The sequence below is a fragment of the Maniola hyperantus genome, chromosome 28 (genome assembly GCF_902806685.2).
Source record: "Maniola hyperantus chromosome 28, iAphHyp1.2, whole genome shotgun sequence".
NCBI classification, from domain to species: Eukaryota; Metazoa; Arthropoda; class Insecta; order Lepidoptera; family Nymphalidae; genus Maniola; species Maniola hyperantus.
Window position 1 is genome coordinate 5,750,890 of NC_048563.1, and position 21,491 is coordinate 5,772,380.

Here is a 21,491-nt window from a genome sequence, read left to right on the forward strand (position 1 = left end):
TTCACGGGTCCAAAGTCAAAGTCAAATGATTTATTCAAAACTAGATGATGCCCGCGACTTGGTTCGCGTGGATTTAGGTTTTTAAAAATCCCGGGGGAACTCTTTGATTTTCCGGGATAAAAAGTAGCCTATGTCCTTCCCCGGGATGCAAGCTATATCTACACCAAATTTTGTCAAAATCGGTTGAACGGATGGGCCGTGAAAGGCTAGCAGACAGACAGACACACTTTCGCATTTATAATATTAGTATTTTCATTTTTTTAATTTTTTTTATAAAGAATATTAGCCATGTTAAATGACAAATATTCCCCTTTCCTCTCCAACTAAGCGTCAGGCTTGTGCTAGGAGTAGGTACGACAATAGTGCAACGGGCGGACGAGTATGGATTGATTGTCTCATTCAAAAAGTTTTTCTCTATAGTCATTTTCATTACAGATCAAACAAAAATGTATGTGAAGAGGAGCTAATACCTAAAACGGAGATAAAAGAAGAGAAGAAAGAAAGAAAAAAGAAAGTAAAGAAAAAGATTAAAACCAAAAGAAAACAAGAGAATTTAGAGTGAGTATAATTTATGGTTGTAAGGATGAAAGTAATGAAAACTAGACGATGCCCGCGACTTCGTCCGCGTGGATTTAGTTTTTTTAAATGCCTTTCCCAGGATGCAAGATACCCTCATTCCACCCTCTTTTTTCTACAACCGCACCGCGCGCCACCGTAAGGAATTTCACCCTCACCACCTGGGTGTCTGATGCACTTCGACCGTCCGCTGTGCCAGATCCTTCCACGCACGTGCTAACTGTGGAACCAACTCCCATCGGCGGTGTTCCCACTTGACTAGATTACAACATGGGGTTATTCAAGGGGCGGACCAACAGATTCCTAAAAGGCCGGCAACGCATCGGCGGCTCCTCTGGTGCTGCAAATGTTCATGGGCGGCGGTAATCACTTAACATCAGGTGACCCGCCTGCTCGTTTGCTCGCTATATCTATTTTAAAAAAAATACCTCTGTACCAAATTTCATTGAAATCGGTTAAACAAATGGGCCGTGAAGGGCTAGCAGACAGACAGACACACTTTCACATTTATAATATTAGTGTGGATGTTTTCAATGTAAATAACTGTGTTTCAGCACAGCATTCGAGGCTTTTGAACCAAAGAGAAGTTTGAGGAGACCGCTAGAGATAGACGAAACTAAGATTAGGATTATCAAATTGGACCCAGCCGAGCAGCTCAGGCAGAAAGAGGTGAGTTTTGTGTTTAAAAAACCTGATTCTAGGTCAACGGGAAGTAGCCTGTAGGTTTCTTGACAGACCGACAGACAGACAACAAAGTGATCGTATAAGAAAGTATAAGGGTTCCGTTTTTCCTTTTGAGGTACGGAACCCTAAAAACCGGCCAAGTGCGAGTCAGGCTCGCGCAACGAGGGCTCCGTACTACAGTCGTATTTTATCGACATTTTGCACGATAATTCAAAAACTATGAAACATAGAAATAAATAAAAATCTGTTTTAGAATGTACAGGTGAAGACCTTTCACATGATACCCCACTTGATATAGTCACTCACTTCGAAAGTAGAAAATACTAATTATTCATTCATCATGACCAAATTTTTTTTGTGTGATGTAACCACAAATTCACGTTTTTCAGTTTTTTCCCCGAATGCCTTTTACAAGACCTACCTACCAAATTTCATGATTCTAGTTCAACGGGAAGGTTTCATGACAGACAGACAACAAAGTGATCCTATAAGGGTTCCGTTTTTCCTTTTGAGGTACGGAACCCTAAAAAAACTATTCAAACTATTCTTTCAGGAAGAAACCAAAGAAAAACTAAAGTTCCCATACCAGTGCCATCTCTGTTTCAAAGGCTTCAACTTCGAAGCCAAACTCAAGAACCACATGTTCAAACACAGTCCGGTGAGTGTGTTTCTATATTTTTATGTAACTCGTGCCAAAAAAAGAAAATATATATGATAACTAGCTTATGCTCTTGACTTCGTCCGCGTGGACTACACAAATTTCAAACCCCTATTTCACCCCCTTAGGGGTTGAATTTTCAGAAATCCTTTCTTAGCGGATGCCTACGTCATAGTAACTATCTGCAAGCCAAATTTCAGCCCGATCCGTCCAGTAGTTTGAACTGTGCGTTGATAGATAAGTCAGTCAGTAACCTTTTCCTTTTATATATTTAAGATACTGGATTTGAAATTAGTTTTGGCAACCGCCAATTTCACGGGACAATAGCTCTGTCCCGGCTATGGTATATGTAGGACTGACTGCCCTGGGTGAACTCGCAGCCAGCCTGTTGGAGTTGTGCTGATGCGGCAGTAGGCATCAGCACATTTGCTAACTTTCCAGTAAATAAATAAATAAATAAATAAATAAATAAATAAATAATAAATTTATTCATAAGAATGCAGGTGACATAACATGGTTATAAAATTAGTTGGCGAGCCTTATGCATTCTACCTTAGAATATTGGTGTATGACTATTTAAATATTACATTACAGTTAAATTTTTAGAAACATGTAAGTACATATAAATTACAAAATCTTTAAAATTATATAATATTCAGAAAGTAAATTAATTAAGTCATACAAAAACAAGAGAAAAAAAATAGAAATAAAAGGTATAACAGAACCATAAAATGAAGTTGACCCCTATTTTCCAGTCCCGCGGCCCATACAAATGCTCACTATGCTCCATGCACCTACCTACCGCATATTCCGCATCGGTTCACTCGTTGACGCACACGCTGCGGTACGAGTGCGTTCAGTGCGGACGACGCATGATCGACAGACTGGCCATCATTAACCATTACCGGTAAATATAATGATTATTTTTGTATAGAAGCACATGACGAGCTCAATTAGACAGAGTTACATTCTAGTAATTAATGTCCATGTTGCTGACAATTATAACAATTTATTTATTGATGTTAAAATGATGTAAAAAAAACACGAGTAGTGATGAATGAATGGATGGTGAATAGTTTGGCATGACGAGCACAATTAGACAGAGTTACATTCTAGTCATTAATGTCTATGTTGCTGACAATTATAACAATCCATAAAATATAAAAAGTCTATAACGGACAACCCAAGTAACACAAGCTGCATATCAGCTGATTTACCATCCACATTGGAAACTTTAGCTGCATAAACGTGCTATATAATAGCTGAATAATAGCATCCTCAGAAGATATAACTCTGATTTGGGCACAAATTATTCAGCAACTAGCTGATTTACTGCCCACAACTGCGTTATATCAGCATTATATAAGCATTAACAAAGGTAACAGTCGCCCCAAGAGCTGAACATTGGCTGATAAAGAGAGTGTATGTTACCTATTATGCAGCTAAAACGACAAAATTGACATAGCTAAAAACATTTTTTTCATATCTAGATGATTAGTATGGATAGTATTAGCGGAAATGTTTGTTGCCCACAGATCTCAGCACGAAGGTGTCACGTCCGTGTTTACTTGCCATCTCTGTGGGAAAATTTCTACGTAAGTTTTTATCATTCACAGTTGTTTAGTTTATTTAAAAAAAAAATTTTAGGGTAGCTCCCCTACATGTAAAGTGGGGGTGATTTTTTTTCTCGTCTACCCCATAGTGTGGGGTATCGTTGAATAGGTCTTTTAAAAATACTGTGGGTGTGGGATTATCATTTGTCGATTTCTAGATCCGTTAGTAAAATATGATGTTTTAAAGTGCTAATTTTTATTGAGTCAAGTGTGTGTCCCCCCCCCCCCCTCCTCTATCAGCCAAATGGTAGTATATAGGAACGTAAAAAATTCACAGCAGTAATATATATAATCAATTTTAAAGGAAAACTATCATGGCTAAGTAGGGTTCACAGGCGCCCTAAAAGCTAACTGCTTTGGAGATCCCTCTTAAAATGTTCATCCAGTATGTTACTCGGATACAGCAACGACAAAACCCATCGCGGTCACATGCGGAACCACCACTCCGGGGCCGGTCGGGTGACGTGCAACGAGTGCGGGAAGAGCTTCGTCAACAAGGACTCTCTCATCGAACATCAGCTGTAAGTCATTAAGCTAGGGGTGTATTTACAAAATGAACGGCTGAGCCCTGACTGTATGATCACACAGTGTGTATGATCATACAGTAGTATGTATTGTTATGAATTCATTGAATGCACGAGAACTCCATAATTAGATTTAATGTGTATCAACAACTAGTAGAACTATTAATAAAATAAAAAGTAACTAGGCCAGGCAAACCTAACCTACCTAGATCGACTCCTCCATTCCCATACCGTTCCCAGACCAACCAGTATCTAACTGTAGTAGTTAGATACTGTTTGGTCTTCAAATTAACCTTCGAATTAACATTTCCAACCAACCGTACCCACGGATAGATAAAATCACATTTATTGATACAAATTGAAACGATACAAGAAGACTCACCGATAATAACAGCCACACAAATTAACTTTCACAGTAACTGAGTCAAAGCGCCCTTTCACAACTCGACTCTTTCAGAGCACGATCCGTAATGAATCTCTGATCACTCATTTCGATGTAATTTAATCGAATTACGACAGTATAATGACTGTTGAGTTATTGAGGTTGTCTTTACAGAATACACCAAGGCGTCAAAAACTACGAATGCCCAGAATGTAAGAAGATGTTCCGCACCAGGAATCAAATCCGGCACCACATGGTCAAGCACAGCGACTCCAAGGACTATTATTGCGTTGAATGTGATGTTAGGTGAGATTTCCAGTTTAATTCTTACGAACTCCGCTCCGCGAACCGCGTTTTTGCACGGAAAAAAAAACCAGTAAACAACTTTTACTTATTTTTGCAGTTTGTAAAATCAAAAATGCTGACAAAAAAACAAAAATTAATTAGAAAAAGAAGAAATTATAATCCGGTTCGAAGGACCAAAAAATAATGGCGAATCTGCTCCGAGGGAAAGGCAAACATTAACTTTTAAGGGAAAAAATTATAATCTGGTCCCAAGGACCAAGAAATAATGTTGAATCTGCTCTGTAGGAAAGGCAAACGATTAACTTTTAAGTTAATTTAGCAAAATTCTTATCCACAAATAACTTTTTATTGAAGTTTCGCAAAATGATGTACCTAATTTGCTTTTTTAAGGACCATTATTTTTAAATAGCTTCATAGATTACATTAGCTTATGCTCGCGACTTCGTCCGCGTGGACTACACAAATTTCAAACCCCAATTTCACCCCCTTAGGGGTTGAATTTTCAAAAATCCTTTCTTAGCGGATGCCTACATCATAATAGCTATCTGCATGCCAAATTTTAGCCCGATCCTTCCAGTAGTTTGAGCTGTGCGTTGATAGATCAGTCAGTCAGTCAGTCACCTTTTCCTTTTATATATTACTAGCTTATGCTCGCGACTTCGTCCGCGTGGACTACACAAATTTCAAACCCCTATTTCACCCCCTTAGGGGTTGAATTTTCCAAAATCCTTTCTTAGCGGACGCCTACGTCATAATAGCTATCTGCATGCCAAATTTCAGCCCGATCCGTCCAGTAGTTTGAGCTGTGCGTTGATAGATCAGTCAGTCAGTCAATCAGTCAGTCACCTTTTCCTTTTATATATTTAGATATAGATTAATAGATGAAATTGTTTTTGTTACAGATTTAAGTCAGCTCACACTTTGCGACAACATCTGAAGAGGACTACGAAGCATAAAGACAGTAAAACCCCCAAGTGAGTATTAATGAAACTGATAGAATTAAATAGACTGCTGCTGGATTGCGATAGGATCACAGCTACAATGTCACGATCGCTATCACATTTGATTGGTTGACGCTCGCTCACTATTGGCTACAATGCATTGTTGCAACAAGAATCGCACAAATTCAGCCAATCACAACAATGAAGATTGTAATAATGATTGATGCAGGTTTTACGAAGTTGACCTACTGTTTTCTCATATATTTTATTAATCTATTTTTGTACGTTTTTGCATTTTATCACTACCAAAAATTACAAAAAAACTGTTAAAAATACCTTAGTATTATAAAACCGTTTTTTGTAATGTTTTTCTCGGTTAAATTTTTCTATGATTTTTCGTCCTCTTTTATGTCGAGAGCAATATTTTATGCTCACTTGATTTTTCGGCATATTAATGGATTTTCCGATATTGTTGGTCTATAGTTTTTTGTTCCTTGAGATCTCTAGGATAGTATTTCACTTTTAAAAAAATAGCGTTGGTTATTATCTGATGTTTCTGGTCCTTCGAGCCGGATATCTTAATTTCCATAGTTTTAACTGGTTTTTCGGTAATTTTCTCCTAGATTGGAGTGTACAGTGTGTTCCAAGGGGTTCTCGACCCCAGCCGCACTGCAGGCGCACATTCGCATTCAACACGAAGGTATCAGGGAGCACCGTTGTCCGCAGTGCGACGCAGCCCTGGCCACTAGGGCTTCTCTGATGAAGCATATTAAAGCGGTGCATGGAGGCATTAGGGCTCCGCCCGTTCATGTCTGTCATACGTGTGGAAAGATGTTTAGGGTAAGTTCTGTCACACAGTATGACGCAATCATTTTTTTTTAAGAATATTAGCCATGTTAAATGACTAATATTCCCCTTTCCTCTCCAACTAAGCGTCAAGCTTGTGCTAGGAGTAGGTACGACAATAATAAATAAATAAATAAATAAATAAATAAATAATAAATAAACGTTTATTCGCTGTGTTTAATAGTGCAACGGGCGGGGTTTAAACCGTCGACCTTTCGGTTTTCAGCCCACTCCTCTATCCGTTGAGCTATTGAGGCTATTGCATCCAACATCATCTATCTAAGGAACAGGTGACTGACTGACTGACTGATCTATCAACGCACAGTTCAAACTACTTAACGGATCAGTCTGAAATTTGGCATGCAGATAGCTATTGTGACGTAGATCCGCTAAGAAAGGATTTCTTTTAATTCAACCCCTCAGGACGTTGGGGGTTTGAAATTAGTGTAGCCCACGCGGACTAAGTTGCTGGCATAAGCTAGTTATAAATAATAATAATTTAAGTATTTTTTGTAAATATCATTTAAGATTAAAAACGAAAAACTTGTGTCGAGGTGGCCATGGGACCCCAACGACATCGGTTGTACGAACTATGTGCCCTGCCCATTGCCACTTCAGCTTCGCAACCCGTTGTGCTATGTCGGTTACTCTAGTTCTCCTACGGATCTCCTCATGTCAGATTTGATGACGTAAAGAAACTCCGCACATAGCTCTCTCCATCGCCCGCTGAGTGACTCTTAAGCTTTCTTATCCATGTTATATGCGATTAATAATTTTGTGTACAATTTTTAGGCCAAGAGCACACTAACGAATCACGTGCGAACTCACACGGGGGAGAAGCCGTTCCCGTGCGCTGAGTGTGGACGCAGCTTCGCGCAGCGCACCGCCATGCGCACGCACGTCAAGCTGGTGCACCTCAAGATACACCGCAGTGCCAAGGTACGACGCTGAATGCATAATGCATATGCACCCCAAAGCCCTAGAAAATGGATATTACGTTCATAATCAGCACCCCAAAATCCTAGGAAATGGATATCATGTTCATAATGAGCACCCCAAAATCCTAGGAAATGGATATCATGTTCATAATCAGCACCCCAAAACCGTAGGAAATAGATATCATGTTCATAATGAGCACCCCAAAATCCTAGGAAATGGATATCATGTTCCTAATGAGCACCCCAAAATCCTAGGAAATGGATATCATGTTCATAATGAGCACCCCAAAATCCTAGGAAATGGATATCATGTTCCTAATGAGCACCCCAAAATCCTAGGAAATGGATATCATGTTCATAATGAGCACCCCAAAATCCTAGGAAATGGATATCATGTTCATAATGAGCACCCCAAAATCCTAGGAAATGGATATCATGTTCATAATCAGCACCCAAATTCCTAGGAAATGGATATCATGTTCCTAATGAGCACCCCAAAATCCTAGGAAATGGATATCATGTTCATAATGAGCACCCCAAAATCCTAGGAAATGGATATCATGTTCATAATGAGCACCCCAAAATCCTAGGAAATGGATATCATGTTCATAATGAGCACCCCAAAATCCTAGGAAAAGGATATCATGGTCATAATCAGCACCCAAAATCCTAGGAAATGGATATCATGTTCCTAATCAGCACCCCAAAAAACCTAAGAAATTAGATAATATCATGTTCATTATCAGCACCGCAAAATCCTAGGGAATCGACATCAAGTTCATAATCAGCACCCCAAAACCCCCAAGAAATGGGTGTCGTGTTCATAATTAGCACCCTAAACCCCCCAAGAAATGGGTGTCGTGTTCATAATCAGCACCCCAAAACCCCCAAGAAATGGGTGTCGTGTTCATAATAAGCACCCCAAAACCCCCAAGAAATGGGTGTCGTGTTCATAACCACACCCACCCCAATCAGCACCCCAAAACCTAGGATTTTGGGTTGCTGATTATGACACTGGAAATACGATTCAAAAAAATTAAAAAAAAAAAAGAATATTAGCCATGTTAAATGACTAATATTCCCCTTTCCTCTCCAACTAAGCGTCAAGCTTGTGCTAGGAGTAGGTACGACAATAGTGCAACGGGCGGGGTTTGAACCGTCGACCATTCGGTTTCCAGTCCACTCCTTTACCGGTTAAGCTATTGAGGCTTTGAAAATGTTTTCTATTTTTCCAGATAAAACCGAAGCTTCCCCCACCGCCCGAGTCTTTGCTCCAAAAAGCGGACATCTTCAAAGAAGACCCCCCCATCATGTTCGAGTGGGGCCGACAGAACCTGCCCTGCGAATATTTCACCGTCACCGCGGGACCCTAAAAGCAAAATAACTATAATGCATAAAGGGATTTGAATATTTTATAATGGACCTGGCCTACATGTCCGCCATTTTTAACCGACTTCAAAAAAAGGAGGAGGTTCTCAATTCGTCGGAATCTTTTTTTTTTTTTTTTTTTTTATGTATGTTCCCCGATTACTCGAAGACGCCTGGACCGATTTTGAAAATTCTTTTTTTGTTTGAAAGGGTATACTTTATTTATATATTATTTATTTATTTATATATATTTTATAAAGTAAGGGTATACTTTATTTATATATTATTTATTTATTTATATATATTTTATAAAGTTGGTCCCATTTAAATTTGGTGAAGATCTGATGAACATCTTCGAAGATAGATACTGGAACTCCTCAACGGATAAGAGTAAATTGCTCGCGATCAGTGTAATAGCTTAGTAAACAGTAGATTTTTAACCAGTCATAGCATAATTCTATGGAGCCACTAAAAATTGTGAAATAAAAAATTTTACAAAAAAAATAAAAACCGACTTCGTTACACAAACACTAAAAATTGAAAAATAATTTAATTTATTACCGAATATCTTATGTATACAAGAGTTAATTGTTTACTATTTTGGAAAAAAAGTAAAATGGCGGACTAGGTAGGCCAAAATTTACAGAGCCCTTTGAGAACTCACTCGCCATATTTGCTCTGTATCTACTGTCATGTCAAAAGTACAGTAGGGCGATTGTCTAAAACCTGCATCAATCATTATTATAATCTCAATTGTTCTGATTGGCTGAATTTGTGCGATTCTTGTTGCAACAATGCATTGTGGCCAATAGTGAGCAAGCATTAACCAATCAGAGATGATTGCGATCGTGACATTGTATCTGTCAAACAACCGCGGTAGGGCCATGACTGAGATCATACCTTTCTCATGACAGTTGACACATAGAGCAAATATGGCGAGCGAGTTCTCAAAATGTACGCAATATATAACAAAAGGATTTGTGATATAACAAAACGTGTAAATCTATTATTGAGCATGAACTTAGGTACCTTATAGTTAGTAAGATATAAAAATATTTTCTGGAAAAAAACCGATTTTTTATTTTCTGAACTATTTACCCAAAATCCTTTAGCTCGAGGTATCGGGGTGGGTGATGTGTGCCCGTTGTGATTGGCTGAGATATTTTCGCGCCATTCAAAAATAAGATTTCTGCGTGCCGGTGCCAATTAGCTTTAGCTGCGCGAATTTTTATGGGACTCCACAATGGCACCTCATTGGCACCGACCCCAAAAAATATTATTATGGAACTATATTAACTCTTGTATACATAATATATTCGGTAATAAATTAAATTATTTTTCAATTTTTAGTGTTTGTGTAACGAAGTCGGTTTTTATTTTTTTTGTAAAAAAATTTTATTTCACAATTTTTAGTGGCCCCATGGAATAATGCTATGACTGGTTAAAAGTCTACTGTTTACTAAGCTATTACACTGATCGCGAGCAATTTACTCTTATCCGTTGAGGAGTTCCAGTATCTATCTTCGAAGATGTTCATCAGATCTTCACCAAATTGAAATGGGACCAACTTTGAAGTATACCCTTTCAAACAAAAAAATAATTTTCAAAATCGGTCCAGGCGTTTTCGAGTTATCGGGGAACATACATAAAAAATAAAAAAATAAAAAAAAATAAAAAAAAGATTCCGACGAATTGAGAACCTCCTCCTTTTTTTGAAGTCGGTTAAAAATAAGATTTCTGCGCAGGTACATCGGCGTTACTTATACTACTACTGTACCTACATTTTAGAAAATGTATTAACTAGATGGTGCCTGCGACTTCGCCCGTGTCCATTTTTAGGGTTATGTAGTTACATCACATAAAAAAATTAAATTGTGGTCACAAACTAAAAATTAGTATTTTCAATTTTCTCTAAAAATTTGCATGTTGCAAATGGTTTTCGCTTTTACTTAATGTCCTGCGTCCAACGCCAAATACAAGTACGGTGGACTTTTGTATGTCCATTTCAAATTATCATCGTCATCACCGCATTGATGGCTCACTACTAAGAACGTTTCTTCTCGGGTACCTACCAATCTAAATAAAGATATTTTCAGTTCAAAAAAACAACATCCAAATAACCATTTATTTGCACATTAATAAAATTCTTCAACTAGATATTTACAAAAGTTCACTTCAATTAGACATAATTAAACAAAATTATTCTAAAATATTAATAATATTTGTTATAGTTAACATTTTTTAGTATGTACTATGATATTTTAAGCACTAGATGTATTTAATAAGTGTTAGGCAACAGAAATATTATGCCATATTACTAGGACTTGCAAAATGGCAACAACCACATCACCTCAACCCATCGCCGGGCCACTACAGAGCACGGGTCTCCTCTTAGGGTGAAATCTATAGAGATCTGACTTCGCTTAGACTTAAGACAGAGTTAAAACGAGACAGCTATATCTCACATAAATCTGTCTCGTTTTAACTCAATCTAAGTCTGAGCAAAGTCTATAGAGTCTTCGCTCTATAGATCTCAGCCTCAAAGTGAGAAGAGTTTTGGCCCTAGTCTATCACGCTGGCCCAGTGCGTTTTGACAGACTTCACACACCTTTGTAAATATTATGGGGAACTTTCAGGCATACAAGTGATTTTTGTCTAAAAATGCATATAACCTTCTGTAACTTTTCAGAGTTATGTGCGTTTTAAGCAATTAAATATGACTTGGTTTAACGGTGAAGGTAAACATCGCGAGGAAACCTGTCAATCCGCACTTGACCAGCGTGGTGGACTGTGGCCAAAAGTCAAAACCCTTCTCATTCCGAGAGAACACCCGTCCTCACTCGTTGCTGATGGGTTGATCATAATGATGATTGCCGGCGACTTCGTCCGTGTGGATTTAAGTTTTCTGAAAATCCCATCGGAACTCTTTAATTTCCCGAAATAGACAGTAGATAGCCTATGTCTATCTGTCTATCTCCGGGCTACTATAACTTTCGTCAAAGTCGGTTAAAATGGACCGTGATACACAGACAGATAGACAAACTTTCGCATTTATAATATTAGTAGGTATGGATAATTGGAATTTTTGACAAATGGTAATCAAAATAATTAAAAACACTGCCCTGCCAAAAACGACCTAAAAAGAAAAAAAATCACGAAAACTGCGCCATATAGTGGTCATATTGAATTTCAAAAAGTAAGGATTCTATCGTACCCCATATGTCCAAATCCGTTCAGGCATTTAGAAGTTATGGCGGGATAAACAAACTCACATACATACATGAACCCTGAAAATATTACACTCACTCCTTTTTTTTATTCATTATAGGCAAACGCTTGACCACAATCACACCTGATGGAAAGTGATGATGCGGCCTGATGGGACGCGTTTACCTACAAGATCCCCATGCCTTTTTTTGGACAGTCGTGTAAAAATTAACCAAATTATTTTAAACCAAATAAGAATTGGCAAGTTAAATTTTTTAACCTAATTTAAACCTTAAAAATACCCAAAGGTAGATTTCATACATAATTTCAAGTAGTTTATAATAGTATCACTGAAAAAACTTAAAAACTAAGTAATATTCAGGCCCGTAAAACTAAAAAGACAAAAAAATACTTTAATAATCAAACAAGACATGTTTTAATCAAAGTAAGTTTTTTCGAAATAATATTTACATAACATTAAAGACTATATTCTATAAAGTACCCTTCTTTATACATTATTACAAAAAAAAACATTATTTAAGAGTGCACCTCAAAATGTGCAGACAAAATCCGAATAGACTAAGAACTAGCGAACGATTTAGTTATAGTGTTTATACAGGTCGAAATCTACTATACAGTGCGACAACTTCTGGCACTTGAATGACATTGACAGGGGGGCGCTGTTGGAGAACAAAGGCTTAGAATATTCTAGCAAGAACAAAGGAGACACTTGACAGCAATGTTAGTTCCGATTTTCGCCACGCGCCAAGATAGCCTTGTCGCACTGTAGTCTATTTTTTAATCCCGGAGACCAAAATGACGTTTCGTGTGTTGCCTGTTTTTTTACGGCTCTTTATATTTTAATAGTGATGTGGTGCAATCGATATTTACCGATAAAATATTTATATGTAGGTTTTCTTGTGATATGTTTAATGAGACAAGAAAATGTGTTGAATATAATTCCAATTCAAATGAAATAAGTATGGGCTGATTCTCAATTTATAAGTTTTGCATACTATAGAAAAATTCCTATGGTGAATTATTTTTGTATTTTTTTTATATTATACGCTCAAGGTATTATATCGGTTACTCTTGCCATTATCTAGTTTTATCGATATATAAAACATTGACAAAAATATTGATTTTAAAGACCTTGGAATATTCCTATTTTTACACTAAATTTATGACAACTTTGGGCGTAAAAAATAAGATTAGGAATGTGAAAATTCTAAATCAATTTTATTTATTTATTAGTTGAAATATCTTTACTTTGCAAACATACATTTAGTAGTCTTGTCTCAAAAACACTTTTCCTAAGCCCTTTTCGCGCGCTTGATTTCGGTGAAAATCATCGTGCCTCTCACCTTTTTCATACCAGTATGTATACCATACAGGTTTAGGTTACCCACGTGCGCGGACAATTTCGGTCGAGCGTACTGCGTCTCTTTAAGACATGTTCGCTAGATCTTAGTACCTCTAATATCTCATTTCAATTTACATACTATCTCTATTTTCTTTCTTTCTATATAGAAAACACAAAAATGTTTCTACCTGTCTGTTAAAGACTTTGAACCATCCAACCGATGTTTCATCAGAAATGCAATAATGCGAATATGGTTTTAGACCAATAAAAAAATTTAGGCAATTTTTTTGCGTAGTAGCACACGCTGGGTATCCGCTATACTAGCGCGCTAGTATTTCAGTAATCACATCTAATCCTCAAAATTCTTAAAATCGAATGAAAATCCTTGAAATATTAATAGTAATAAAACTTTTATCAATTGGGATGAGGACTAACTGTGTCAAAGATAAATTATTTCTAAGAAATTACTAACTAGAGGGTCTGCCAAATTTCGTAAAATCCACATCCGCTGTTAGTTTTAAGTTTGGTAACCATTTTAAATTATCGATTTAACTTAAAAAGTACATCAAATTACGACAAATCTATATGACATCATAATAAAACTGTAAATTTAACACAAACTCCCATACTAAGCGAGCGTTTTGACGTTTGATAAAAAGTCGCTGATTTGACTAGTAGTCGTCATCCCTATTATTCTATATTTAATAATAGATAATAAGTGTAGCCTACAATATTTCATTTTGTAGTTTTATTAAAAAGACATCACTAATTGTGTTGTTTCGTAGTACTTACAAATAAATTCAAAAGTTTCATAGCGTTTTTTTATTTAAAAAAAACACGTGTACAATTAACTCTTAATTTAGTTACATTGACTCTTACATTATAATTTTCAAACAAACCTTTACGCCTTTATTTTAATGATTCGAAAGTTTTTAGACTCTATGGATCGATCTAAGGTTTGTACTAGCCACTAATTTTTCAACTAATAGGGTTTTGGACTGTAGTAATAAAAAAATATTAAAAAAACCGACTTCCAAAACCACTACAAAGTAAAAACCAGCCAAGTGCGAGTCGGGCTCGCGCAATGAGGGTTCCGTACTATAGTCGTATTTTTTTGACATTTTGCACGATAATTCAAAAACATATGATGCATAAAAATAAATAAAAATCTGTTTTAGAATGTACAGGTGAAGACCTTTCATATGATACCCCACTTGATATAGTCACTCACTTCGAAAGTTGAAAATACTAATTATTAGTTCATGACCACAATTTTTTTTTGTGTGATCTAACCCTAAATTCACGGTTTTTAGATTTTTCCCCAAATGTCAGCTATAAGATCTACCTACCTGCCGAATTTCATGATTCTAGGTCAACGGGAAGTACCCTGTAGGTTTCTTGACAGACAGACGGACAGACAGACAGACAACAAAGTGATCCTATAAGGGTTCCGTTTTTCCTTTTGAGGTACGAAACCCTAAAAATCATGATTTTTAAAAAAATAATTCTCTTCAATAATGAATTCTAGCCCCATAAACTACCGCTATCCAAAAAATCCCATCATTTTATTACTTCAGTCAAAGACCCTATTATCCCCTAAAAGCAGAGAACGTTCAGTAGTAATAAAGAGATGAATTTTTGACCTTTGACAATAGAGAGGGATGCCTTGGTTCTAAAACGCACTGAAGCCATATTTCTTTCTATCAGTTTTGATCATTTTTATTGCAATTAATAAAACATTTTAAGAAAATGTCTGAACAAAAAATTGACTGAGGCTGAGATCTATAGAGCGCACTTTGACTTTGCTTAAACTTAAGTCATAAGTTAAAACGAGACAGCGTTACATCGCTGACATAAATCTGTCTCGTTTTAACTGAAGCTTAAGTCAGAGCAGTCATGAGTTAAAACGAGACAGCATTACATCGCTGACATAAATCTGTCTCGTTTTAACTGAAGCTTAAGTCAGAGCAGTAATGAGTTAAAACGAGACAGCATTACATCGCTGACATAAATCTGTCTCGTTTTAACTGAAGCTTAAGTCAGAGCAGTAATGAGTTAAAACGAGACAGCATTACATCGCTGACATAAATCTGTCTGGTTTTAACTGAAGCTTAAGTCAGAGCAAAGCCACGAGTTAAAACGAGACAGCGTTACATCGCTGACATAAATCTGTCTGGTTTTAACTGAAGCTTAAGTCAGAGCAAAGCCATGAGTTAAAACGAGACAGCGTTACATCGCTGACATAAATCTGTCTGGTTTTAACTGAAGCTTAAGTCAGAGCATCTTACCATTAGTGACTTTTAGAACTGAGGCATCCTAGAAGTTTACAGATGAAATGACTCCTAACTTCTTATGGTAGATAAAAAATCTATTTGCAAAATTATTGCTATTATTTTGATAATAGTTAGAGCACCCCATCTGAGGTTTAAAATGGTTTTATACGTAGCATTCTTTGTTTGATCACAAGTTAGCCCAAAACTGTTATTTTACTTGGAGGTAAGTGACAATGCAGTCTAAGGCAGTGGTCCCGCGCCGGCGAGAAAACGACTAACTATCGGCGATTTTCTCTCTCAAGAAACGCACAATAAATGTACATTCCGTGTAAACGAAAGAGATGCATATATCAAAAGTTGCTCTCTGACTGTTCACACTGCCGGCGACGACTCGCGTTACTAGTTTTGTCGCTGAGCAAATAAACTCGCTCAGCGATATTCGTTCAGCGCTGCTCGTTCGCTTGAACACGTGTAACGCGCGCGCAGGTTTGCACAGGACTGAACGACCGCGGGCGAATGGCGCGAGTAATCGCTCGTCGCACTTGCACACTCGCTTATAGCCCGGCGACAAAACTATCGAAACAACACACTCGCTTCCCGCTGATCGCGAACTCGTTTAAGTTTCTAGTTCTACTCGTTTCTCGTTCATCGTCGGCGGTCGGACCACTGCCTAAGATGGAACCGGGCTAACTTGGAAGAGGTACATGGCAATTTTTGTATATCTCCATACCCCCATGGATCTATATGTATATACCTAAGGATAGAGCACACCTAATACCTATAACCTATCCACATAAAGAAATTATTAATAGCACTCTCTCTGTTACGTAATCCCATACAAATGACAGAGACGAAAATCTTAGTGGGCGTTAACCATTTTGAGTCAACAACAAACGAAAATAAGTATGTTTTCGAATTGAAATTCGAATGTTTTATGAAAACATTTTCTTGAATTTCGAATGTTCTTTGAAAACATTTTTGTGATGTGAAGTTTTTGGGTCTGTCATTTGTATGGGATTATGTAACAGAGAAAACAAATACTAACTTCTTTCCGTGGACAGAGTATAATTGGAGCCTACTTACCGCTATCTCACTTCAACTGCTTAGCGAGAACGAGAGGCCGGACATCATTGGTCCTCTCTCGCTCTAATTTGTTAGTTGAAGTGGGACACCGATAAGTAGGTATTTGCTTCATGTAGGTATTAGACTGATCTACCTTTATTATACATCATGCCTCTAATCGTTTTTTTTAAACGTTAAATCTTCTTTAGAGTGGTAACTAACCACGGCCGAAGCCTCTTATCAGACCAGACAAAACAATACATTTCCAAATTGCCCCTACTTGGAGTCAAACTCTGAACCTCTCTCACTTATAAGATCACCCCGACAGCCAATCTAAAAAGTAGTTAACTGTAAAAATAGTTTTTTAGTTATTGCCAAAAAAAAACGAATCTGTCTGTCTGGCTGTGTCTCATGAACTGTAATAGATGGAGCTGAAATTTTCACGTCGCCGTTATAACAATAAATAATAAAAAACCAAGATTTTAATTTCGAAATGGCTGCCTTGCAAAATAAAAAAATTAAAAAGACTTGGACTTGATTGTTTTTTTTTTCTGAATTCCCATGTTATTTGACCATTACTCTTAAAAGTCTAACAGCCGTATTTAGAGTAGATTAATCGTTACTTACGGCATTCCTTATCCATACTAATTCATGCCTTAAGTAACAACTAAGCGACTCTGAGTGTGAGATCTATAGAGCGCACTTTTACTTAGCTTAGACTTAAGACAGAGTTAAAATGACACAGAGCTATATCTCTCACAAAAATCTGTCTCGTATTAACTCAATATTAAGTCTTAGCAAAGTCTAAGTGCGCTCTGTAGATCTCAGCCTAAGTGTGGCCTTTAAACTATATTTACAGTTAACCTCTTTTCAGGTAAAGAATGGCATAACTATGATTTTATAAGTGAAAACACAGAGACATTAAACCATATCCACATCAATCAAAATTTGTCTGGATGCTGCTTTACTAGATATACGTACAAACATTTGTGCAACATACACAATATTTTCATATACACAATGAAATTTTAATGGTTGTTTTCCCGAAGCAAAACGATTTTGTTATGGTATTCTACTCGATTTATAAATATAAAAATTATTAGTGTCAGAAATGGCAAATTTTCAATCGAGAAAAACAAAACTCGAATGACAACTCGAACCAATAGTAATACCGCGTGCGTGCAAGTCAGTTTATGCCGTATCACTACGCGCGAGAGCTTATTTTGCTCTAAACTTTTTCACTTTATTGGCAGCGCGGTTCGAGTGGATGTACCTACCTACTATTCAGGTTATGTCTAGTGAGTTACTATTGTTTCTCACACTTTCGAGTTGTTTATTATTTTTAAATTATTTCTAAACGAAAACTCGAGAGTACTACTGAGGTCAAATCGTTCAGCCGCGGGAAGACAACCCTAAAATTTCAGTGTGTATAACATACGTTTCTCACGAAAAGACATTTAAAACCACTCTCTCACTCTGAATCGGACTCTGTCTCGTCAGTTTCCTCCTCCTCTTCAGAACTAGAAACCGGTTCACATTTGATGAACTCAATCTCTTTTCTGGTCTTGCGAGGTCTTCCTCGGTTCTTCCCCTTTCCCTTCTTATCTCCATCATCCATAACAGTCTTCACCATTTGGGAAATGCGTTTCAAATGCTGTTGTTCGTGTCGTTGCAAATGATTGTTCAAGTATCGTTTAATTTTGAATTTTTTTCCACACTGGTCACACTCGTGAGCATAATTACTCTCGTCGACTTCAACGTGAACGGAATTGTTGTGCCGTCTCAGATAGTGAGCATGGGCAAACTCCTTGTCGCACTTTTCACAACGGATCTTCGGTTTGTTAGGATGAACGATTTTCTTGTGCTTCTTCAAACGGACGGCCGAGTGGAAATACTTGTCACACAACTCACATTTGATCTTCTTATCAAACGACGTATGCACTTGCATATGCTCCTTCAAATATTGATCGTTCTTGAACTCCTTCAAGCATTCCGGACATGTCACTTTGGATTCCAACGGTGGATGAATATTTAAAATGTGACGCTTCATATGGTGACGAGACTTGAATGTCATCGGACAGAACACACACGGGTGACGTTCGACATGCGAATGTTGGAAATGTAAGTGACGGTTCAAATTCAAATGGCTTTTATACAACTTCTGACAGACGTGACATTGGTATTTGTCTTTTTCTGGTCTGTGACAGTTCTCGATGTGGTACCGGAGCTTGTACGGTACAGAGAACTCTTTGCCGCAGTCCGGACACTTGATTTCTGGTAACGTGTTCGGATGTATGCGTTTTACATGCATATGTAATGCTCTACGAGTGCGAAACTCCTGTAAGCAGAATTGGCAGTAACACTTCTCGGATTCTGAATAGTGCTTGTTCATTCTATGCATGTATAAGTAGTGCTTGTTTTTGAAGGTCTTATCGCAAATGTCACACAGAACGGCTGATTCTTCTGACGAATGCACTCTGGTTGTATGGAGGTACAGGTTTTGGTAATTCTTGAATTCCTTGTTACATTTCTGACATATGTAACGTTTGATTCTTTTGGGAAACATCACGGGTTTCCACGTGGACAGTACCGATTCGTACATAGCTCTCTGTTCCTCATTTAGTTCGTTGCTGGTAACGCTGATGAATTTTGGAGGAGGTCGGTTCGGCATGGGGCCAGGTCTCGGTATGGTGTGGTCGATGACTTGGCCTTCTTCCAGCTTCGGTTCTGCCAGCTGTTCCACCTTGGTTTCCGGATAACTTTCCAGTGGTGGTGGATAGTTTGGTGGCATGGAGTAGTTTTCTGGCATGGTCTGGTATTGGGAAAGTTCTGGTTTCTGGTCTATGTACGGGCCTGGCTTTTGGTCTATGTATGGACCTGGCTTTTGGTCTATGTAAGAACCTGGTTTCTGGTCAATGTAGGATGCATCCATTCTAGGATGGTATATACCATCTTCCATTTTGGGTTGCTGGTACATTGGGGGGGGCTCCTCCATTGTGGGGATCTGAAAAGATAGCTAATGAAATTATTTAATTCCTGTAGGACAGCCTGTGCAACTTATGACTTACTAGATGCCCGCGACTTCTTCCGCGTGGATTTAGGTTTTTGATTTTTAAAAACCTAAATCCTTGGGAAAAAACTTGGGAACTCTTTGATTTTCTGGGATAAAAAGAAGGACATAGGCCTTCCCGGAATGCAAGCTATATCTGTACCAAATTTCGTCAAAATCGGTTGAACGGACGGGCCGTGAAAGGCTAGCAGGCAGACAGACAGACAGACACACTTTTGCATTTATAATATTAGTATGGATGATATGTCAACATTCTACCGCTGATTAGGAAAGCAGAATCTACTGAGAAGTACCAGCAAGAAATCCAACAGTCGTTATTTACTTTTATAGAATAGAATAGAATAGAATAATTCTTTATTTGCATAATGTGGTACATAAGATGTTAAATCTAAGAAACAGTCCAGCACATTAGCCATGGCGGCGTACAAATATAGTTAACAGTTGAGATTATTGAGTGTGACTAGATATTTTTTTATAATACAGGCAAATCATAAAATTAAACTTAGTAAGTACGAGTTATAAATAAAATGTCAAAACCAAGCGAATATAGGCACTGTAATAAGCTTTGAACAAGTAACTGCAGTGATGATTCCTTATTCATAGCAAAAGTATAATTTGTCAAAGGATACTTAAATATAACAGTCAAATTAAAGTGGAAAAAAAATACTTATATGATTGGACATTCATAACAATAAAATTTATTTTTGATAATCATCAAAAATTTAATTTTATCAAATTAAAAAGTAGTAGTGTTGTGTTATTGTTGAAAAGTTGTAGTAGTGTCTTCTCAATTGGAATGCATAGTAAGATGTATTAAATGCTGCTACAACTTTGATTTCATTCTTTATTAGAAATCAAAAACTGCACAAATTTCAAAGCAAAGCCGAGGACAGAGCCTAGTTTCAAAGACATGTCAACACCCACTTGACCTTGAGATCTCTGTCCTTATTTTTTTAATAGCATTATGTGAAACAGACATACTCATTGTGAATTATTAGATAATGTGTAAATAAAGCATTAAATAGATAAAATACTAGCTCTAAATTGTGGTTTAGCCTGGGTATTTTAGTTGATATAGTAACAAAATAACTACAGATGTATTTTTCGAAAGGTATCTTCGTTTAATAACTAGATACCAGCTATCAACTTAACTATCAAAAACGAATGAATCTACTTAAAATGCTATAATAAATATAAAGTGAGTATTTAAATTAATAGTGTTCCGTCGAGAACGCGCATGCTTTCGAATACAAAAGATAAAACTTGGTCTTCAATAAAATGTAATAAATTACAATTTACGAAAAACTCCAAAAATGTGCCGATTGAATAACTCTTTTATACTCACCTTTTGCTATAACAGCACTTCAGAATAACACTTAAAATGCACTAGAACACGTCATAACTTTATCGAAACCACAATTCAATATTATAATAAAACTATAAAATCATAAATTCCATTGTGCCTAAGGCTACATCTTTAGCAACATGGCGTAGGTCTATTTACTAGAAATATAACTAAAATAACATTGCACTTATCGAAATAGCAACTAAAACAACGATCCCGTAAAACTATTTTGTGATATTATTGATAATTTTAATAAAATTCACGGCTAAATCGCTGATACGAAATTTTTGTTTGACAATTTCGTTTTGACATTTGGGTGTCACACTCCACAGATA

General features: G+C 37.1%; 2 protein-coding genes across 4 annotated transcripts in view; one reads left to right on the forward strand and one right to left on the reverse strand.

Moving 5' to 3' along the window:
• LOC117995017 (zinc finger protein 892-like) overlaps positions 1-21,491 on the forward strand; it is a 55,519-nt gene that overhangs the window by 3,530 nt on the left and 30,498 nt on the right. Inside the window, exons 5-15 of one of the 3 annotated variants that reach the window (XR_011238366.1) lie at positions 436-558; positions 1,131-1,245; positions 1,814-1,918; positions 2,674-2,825; positions 3,454-3,513; positions 3,936-4,052; positions 4,612-4,743; positions 5,646-5,717; positions 6,308-6,524; positions 7,323-7,469; positions 8,704-9,530. Coding sequence is in view for 1 of the 3 variants with exons in the window: in XM_034982995.2 (XP_034838886.1) it covers positions 436-558; positions 1,131-1,245; positions 1,814-1,918; positions 2,674-2,825; positions 3,454-3,513; positions 3,936-4,052; positions 4,612-4,743; positions 5,646-5,717; positions 6,308-6,524; positions 7,323-7,469; positions 8,704-8,841 (1,378 nt within the window). In the remaining 2 variants the exon portion in view is untranslated. Of the gene's footprint in view, positions 1-435; positions 559-1,130; positions 1,246-1,813; positions 1,919-2,673; positions 2,826-3,453; positions 3,514-3,935; positions 4,053-4,611; positions 4,744-5,645; positions 5,718-6,307; positions 6,525-7,322; positions 7,470-8,703; positions 9,895-21,491 lie in introns of those variants that run through there. The other 2 variants (XR_011238365.1, XM_034982995.2) reach the window with 2 other exon arrangements.
• Positions 10,948-21,460, reverse strand: LOC117995160 (zinc finger protein 70-like). The gene is made up of 2 exons (XM_069508254.1): positions 21,157-21,460; positions 10,948-19,745 (listed from the first exon to the last, which is right to left on the reverse strand). The coding sequence occupies exon 2, from the start codon at positions 19,734-19,736 to the stop codon at positions 18,213-18,215; it is 1,524 nt and encodes a 507-aa protein (XP_069364355.1). The 5' UTR covers positions 19,737-19,745; positions 21,157-21,460; the 3' UTR covers positions 10,948-18,212.

What these genes read in the sequence shown, in the direction of transcription:
- LOC117995160 (XM_069508254.1), bottom strand. Translation starts at nt 19,736, where the DNA reads ATGGAGGAGCCCCCCCCAATGTACCAGCAACCCAAAATGGAAGATGGT.